General features: G+C 30.6%; 2 protein-coding genes across 3 annotated transcripts; one reads left to right on the top strand and one right to left on the bottom strand.

Annotated features, from left to right (window-relative positions):
• The first annotated feature begins 796 nt into the window (after positions 1-796).
• Positions 797-4061, top strand: LOC132936876 (uncharacterized). Of its 2 annotated transcripts, XM_061003659.1 has the most exons (4): positions 797-934; positions 1034-1202; positions 2629-2782; positions 2993-4061. In XM_061003659.1, the coding sequence occupies exons 2-4, from the start codon at positions 1046-1048 to the stop codon at positions 3243-3245; spliced, it is 564 nt and encodes a 187-aa protein (XP_060859642.1). In that variant the 5' UTR covers positions 797-934; positions 1034-1045; the 3' UTR covers positions 3246-4061. The 2 variants fall into 2 exon arrangements, with proteins under 2 accessions (XP_060859642.1, XP_060859641.1); XM_061003658.1 differs by having other exon boundaries at positions 797-1202.
• Positions 1189-4359, bottom strand: LOC132936875 (uncharacterized). The gene is made up of 2 exons (XM_061003657.1): positions 4055-4359; positions 1189-2591 (listed from the first exon to the last, which is right to left on the bottom strand). The coding sequence occupies exons 1-2, from the start codon at positions 4357-4359 to the stop codon at positions 1667-1669; spliced, it is 1230 nt and encodes a 409-aa protein (XP_060859640.1). The 3' UTR covers positions 1189-1666.
• Between the last annotated feature and the right edge of the window lie 1641 nt (positions 4360-6000).

The following is a 6000-nucleotide window of genomic DNA, read 5'->3' as shown; positions in this document are numbered from 1 at the left end:
AAGGTGAATGTAGACATTTGGTAAATGTTGACATTTTGTAAAAACAGTTTTTGTTGCAAACTGCACGGAGTCCGCAATCTACCTGATAATACACTGCTGCGAATCAGAATTTTTATTCCAGGCAACAGAAAAGTTAAGATCAATTTTGAACACCATACACCGAATATTAAATAACGAATTGAACAAATTTTGAGTCATATAGAGTTGGTACATTTAACGGGCAACGAAGTGCACGGGATCAGCTATATATATATAATATATATATATATATGACAACAAACATGCCCGATTAACCAATAGCAACCAATACATAATACACTATTATTATTTTAATCTGCAACAATATGTAGATGGACTACATTGTTGTATTTTCGATATCGAGATTTCCTACTTTTCCGATGGATTTTCCTAAAATTTTCTTTCGTAAAAACCTTCGCTTGGCAATCAGAAACATCTTAAAAAAATTTAAGCCAAATCGGACCAGCCGTTCTCGATTTATTAGGTAACATACATTTTTCACGCTCCATTTTTATATATATAGATAAAACAACTAGGTATCTCAGTGGTTAGACCATGTCACAATGCTATTAACAACCACACAGGATACTACCTTTAAAGCCTTGGTTTCCTACAATCACGCGTGCGTGATTGCGCGGTGCGCGATGCGTGATGCGTGATCGCGCAAAAGTTGAAACCACGAAAAACTATGTAAGTGTTTATTAATAATTCACGCGCGTGAATATTCACGCGCGCGATTGTCGATCACGCACTCCAGTCACGCAGCTGTCGCCACGAAGTCAACTTCTGCGTGAAACGCATTGCGGGATTTCATTTATTTTAATATATTATTTAATTATTATTTAATATAATATTATTGTATTATATGTTTTATTTGATTTTATCAATATCAAGTCAAATCAAACGGCAGGTAGAAGTAAGTAAGAATAATTTTCAAATATAAGCTGCTATATAAATAACAAATAATTTTTTTTTTGTAAATTATTACAATTTTCAATGTTTTTTTTTAAATTAGTTTTGGTGAACTATGGAGTCGAGGGCATTTAATGTTATGGATGACGAAAAACTCATAGAAGTTGTTCGTAATTATCCTGTAATTTATAAATTGAGTGACAAAAATTATAAGGATAATTGCATTAAAGATAATGTTTGGAAAGAAATTTCACAGTCTATTGGAAAAAACGGTATGTAATGTCATTAGAAAATTAATATAAATTATAAGTTAAAAATATAGTAAGATAGTAATATGATATAAGAAAATATTATGATTTGTGATTCAAATTGTTTGTTCTTGAATAACGAATACGAGACAACAGTCAAGAAAATTTGATATTTATAGAATATCAATATGTGACTGAATAAAATCTTATCTAAAATTAAATAATTTACTTACATTTCTAATAATACAGAATGTTTTAGTTTAATTATATCTATATGTGATAATTTATAGTGACCGAAAATAAACTTATATACATATAATGTTTGGTTTTATAACTTAAAATAATATGTTAGTTGATAATAATAAACTTAATTTTACATTATAAATAATATTACACTGAATATAATATGAAAATAGTTAATAGTAAAATCATATTTGGACTACTAATAATTTTTGTAAACAGTCAATATAATATATAACAACACTATCTTAATTAGTACGAGTCACGTGTTTTTGCTGCCAACTCACTGATCCTGACCTACTGTTAAAATAATCTTTAAAAGTTTCCCTAACTCGAAAAGCTTCATGAGTTGCGTTTCCTCCAACTGCACCAAATTGTATCATGTTCGTGTTCGTTTGAACGTCTGTTATGGGATCTCTGTCTGTCGAATCCATAGGACACACCATTCGTTCTTCTCGTAACATGTTATGGATAATACATGCGGCCATTATTAAATTGTCGACTGTGTCAGGCAGAATATTAATTGGCGTGAAAAATACACGAAAGTATTGACACATTATGCCAAACGTATTTTCTGTGGTTCTTCGAGCTCGACTTAGGCGGTAATTAAAAATGGCTTTTTTTGGATCTAGTTTTGATTGGTTTCGGGGATAAGGCCTCATCATTGTCTCCGTCAATTTAAATGCTTCGTCACCGACAAATACATGTGGCAAGACTACATCAGTGTTTGGTAAACATTTTGGTTCTGGAAATTTGAATTCTCCGGTTGATATTGATTTGCCCAAATTAGATTTAGGGAAAATTCCTGCATCGCCTTCTTTACCATACGATCCTATGTCTACCACCAGAAATTTGTTATTCGCGTCGACTAAAGCCAATAACACAATTGAAAAAAATGACTTGTAATTAAAAAACAGCGATCCAGAGTTATCAGGGCAAACGATCCGTATGTGCTTCCCGTCTATGGCGCCGCAGCAATTTGGAAAATTCCACATTTCATAGAAATCGTTGGCTACTTTCGACAAACTACATTGCGTTGGTTCAGGTATTGCTATATTTTTTAAACGATGACAAATAGCAACTAATACTTCCCTTATAATAGTACTTATCCAACTGTGAGATATTCGGAATTGAAAAGCAAGGGATCTATAACTTTCACCGGTTGCTAAAAATCTGTAAAATATAAATAATACACTAAAATTATTTTCAGTAAATGATTGTAAGACAAGATGGCGCACAATAAGAGATTCATATAAAAAAAATTTAAAGAAACGAAGATTAGGTACCGGTTCAGCAGCTACAACAAAATCGAAGTACAATGACGATTCATTAAGTTTTTTAGATAACATCGAAAACGAAAGAAGGTAAACAATTATTATATGTCGTATATTATTATGTATTATATTGTATTGAATTTTTAAACCTTAGATAAGGATTATAAAAATGTTATGAATTTTTAACTACTAAGGTTACTTGTACATTTTTTTTTGAAAATAGAAAACAATTAAAAAACGCAGTTGTAAAATCAATACATTTTATATTTATGTGTATTTTTTATGTGTAATTATTTTCAGAACTACATCGAACATTTCAGTAGAAAAAAAAGCCTGCAATGACAACACAAACTACTCAGAAATGGCCGTAAATGATAGTTTTGACCAAACTGAAGAAATCGAGCCAGAGAAGGAACTGTTACTTAAAAGTTCTGAACCATTATTAGATATGCCCATTGATGACAAACTACCAAATACAGAAATAAACCATAGTTTGATAGATTCATTTACAAAACCGTGCGAAAAAAAAAACAACACGAAGAGCTCAAGATAAAATATTAGATGAAATTAAAAAAGGACGAGAGGAGCGATTGGCAGCGTTAAGAGAAATGAAACAACAAGAATCTATTGATCCAATTCAAACTTTTTTTAAAAGTATGGCGTCAACGGTTTCAATGTTTCCTCCAGAATCAGTTGTGGAAGCCAAAATGAGGATATTTAACATTGTTTCCGAAATGGAATTACGCTTATTAAAAACAAAGGCTACCACGAGTACACCACCTGTAGAAACAATGACATCAACATCAACATTTTCATCGAATCTGCAAGTTCCTACAATACTTGCCGATGAATCTTCGTGTTCCACTACGATGTCAAGTGTTTCGGACATTTCAAATCCTACTCCATCTGCGAAGTCCAATTTTTCTTATTTAAAATATCTCGAAGAATATTAATTTTTTTATTTTTATTAAGCAAGTTTAACATTTTTCATGCACAGTTTTATTTTATTTTATTTTGAAAAAAAATTATTTTTTGATATTTTATAGTTTGAAAATTACCAGATTGGTACGAAGTTAGTATATATATTATTTTATTTTATTAAAATGAAATCTCCATATAACATTGGTGTAAATTTAAATATTTATTATTTTTTGTTGCTTTATTTTAATTACTATTAACGCTCAGTGGTTAGGACTTAGGTTAGATATATTCCAAGTTCTAAATAAATAATATGTATGTATTTTTTAAATGAATCATTCTATCAATATCAGAATAATATAATTGAAATGGAAAATTACCCAAATATTTATTGTCCCTTTCTTATTTTGATAAATATACCTATAGTACAATAATTTTACTTACCTTAGAGTGACGCTAAGTTTCTCTTCTGGTGATATTGGTTTCTTAATCCGATTACTTGGACGCCTTCTTATATCTTCTTTAATAGCATTTAGTATATAATTAAATAATTCAAATGACACTCTAAAATATGCCCTGAATCTAGTTTCATTGTCAATTAGGCGCCTTTGAATTAAAGTACTGAAACAACCCTCCCTGCTCCGTTGACTAAACATTTCATCATTTTCATTACGGAAATGATTCGCAAGTAGCAATAGTTCTTCATCTGCTTCATCCTCCAAAATATTGTAAAGCATAACTACGTCCATTTTGATGAAATACTAAACATCAACTGACGAAGTGACGACACTTTTCTAAACTCCAAATCGCGCAGTCGTAAACACGCATCGTAGCAAAACACTTCCATCACGCATCACGCAAGCGTGATCGCGCAAACGCGCATCGCGCACCGCGCAATCACGCACGCGTGATTGTAGGAAACCACGTCTTAATTATGATAAAAATATATAATGAAAATATAATATTATACTATGACCGCAGCTGGTAACTTGAGGTACCTTTTATAATTTAGAAGTTTGAGTTTATAACTAGTAACTGATAACCACGATTTCTACAACGAATGAATACCTGTTTAAAAAAAAGAAATACCTAGAAATGTCTTCGTTATGCAATTTACTAATACTGATGCTGTTTGCAAAATATTTTTATACTTGGAATAAGATGGACAAAATTTTAGTCCAAAAAAAGGTTTGGAAGAAAATGGAATCCAACCTTTTGTTGGAGAAAAATGGACAGTAGAGGAAAACAGTATCTCATTTTTTGAGGAAATGGACCCGCAAGTCTCGTGTCAAAGAGGGGCCAACCTAAGACACCCAAAACTGTAACAACCGGGTTTTCATTGTTTACAATTTTGTGCGCGAACGAGTTGTCGTTTACAATGGTTATGACTTACGAGCATTATAGCATTATAGCTCGTAAGTTCATGCATTTGCATATAAATCTTGCTAAGTTGTATTTAATGCTAGATGACATATAGAAATCCATTTCAAGGTAGATACCTCGGTTACATATGTGAAATCTTATTTTGCATGTTTTTGAATATTTAGAGGTTTTTGCCTATTTGGCATATTTCTATTTTATCGGGCATATTATACATGATTTTGATATTCCTATTCATATTATTATATCAATATGTATTTTTTTATGGAAAGAATCAACATTTGACGAAAAAAAATAGCGATCGTTCATTGAAAGTTTCAGATTTAAAATAAATTACTAACAAAGACGTACATTATACGCAGTTCATGAATACTGCTCAAGAATAGAATTTAAAATCTATTTTTTTTTAATTGTGATGAAAAAAATAAAATATAACTATAAAAAAATGAATGGATAATTCATGTTATTTCAAAAATTGTTCATGATTTTTTAACTAAACATTTTTGAAGTGCATAAATTAGATATTTAGTGCATATAAATGCGTATATTTTAACTTCTTTAAGACATATTTCAATGCATATATTGCCAATTTTGAGTGCATAAATGCATACTTATTTAAGCATTTTTTAGGGCATGAAAGTACGAGCCCTGCTCATAACTCACTTAAAAACTGAATTATCGTAAAAAAAAAAAACGACATACAAACACAGATAATGTTCTTACCATCAAGTTTCATAATAGGTCGATTGACTCAAATTATTAAACTAACGGAGCTAAACGTAATCGACTGAGTATAAATTTGATATTACGCACTTGTAAGACGGAGACAACAAATATCTGTGTAACGTCCTAAATAAACTCCTAAATACATACAAGGATGGAATTCAAAATATATTAAACGTGTATAATAAATTGTGATGTCCAATGACATTAAATACTTTTTTTTTATACTCACATCTAGATTTCTTCCAGAAAACTTAGGTGTGGCAAGTAATGAACATTTAAACGAT

Source organism: Metopolophium dirhodum, chromosome 1 (assembly GCF_019925205.1).
Source record: "Metopolophium dirhodum isolate CAU chromosome 1, ASM1992520v1, whole genome shotgun sequence".
Lineage (NCBI taxonomy): Eukaryota > Metazoa > Arthropoda > Insecta > Hemiptera > Aphididae > Metopolophium > Metopolophium dirhodum.
The sequence above is the reverse complement of the archived record's forward strand: the minus strand, read 5'-3'. Positions and strand labels throughout refer to the sequence as shown.

Bases quoted from the DNA above. Each gene is read 5' to 3' on its own strand.
- LOC132936876 (XM_061003659.1), top strand. From the start codon at position 1,046: ATGGAGTCGAGGGCATTTAATGTTATGGATGACGAAAAACTCATAGAA. The intron at 1,203-2,628 runs GTATGTAATGTC...AATTATTTTCAG, and splicing joins ACAGTCTATTGGAAAAAACG to TAAATGATTGTAAGACAAGA. The intron at 2,783-2,992 runs GTAAACAATTAT...AATTATTTTCAG, and splicing joins AACATCGAAAACGAAAGAAG to AACTACATCGAACATTTCAG.
- LOC132936875 (XM_061003657.1), bottom strand. From the start codon at position 4,359: ATGGACGTAGTTATGCTTTACAATATTTTGGAGGATGAAGCAGATGAA. The intron at 2,592-4,054 runs GTAAGTAAAATT...TATATTTTACAG, and splicing joins AAACTTAGCGTCACTCTAAG to ATTTTTAGCAACCGGTGAAA.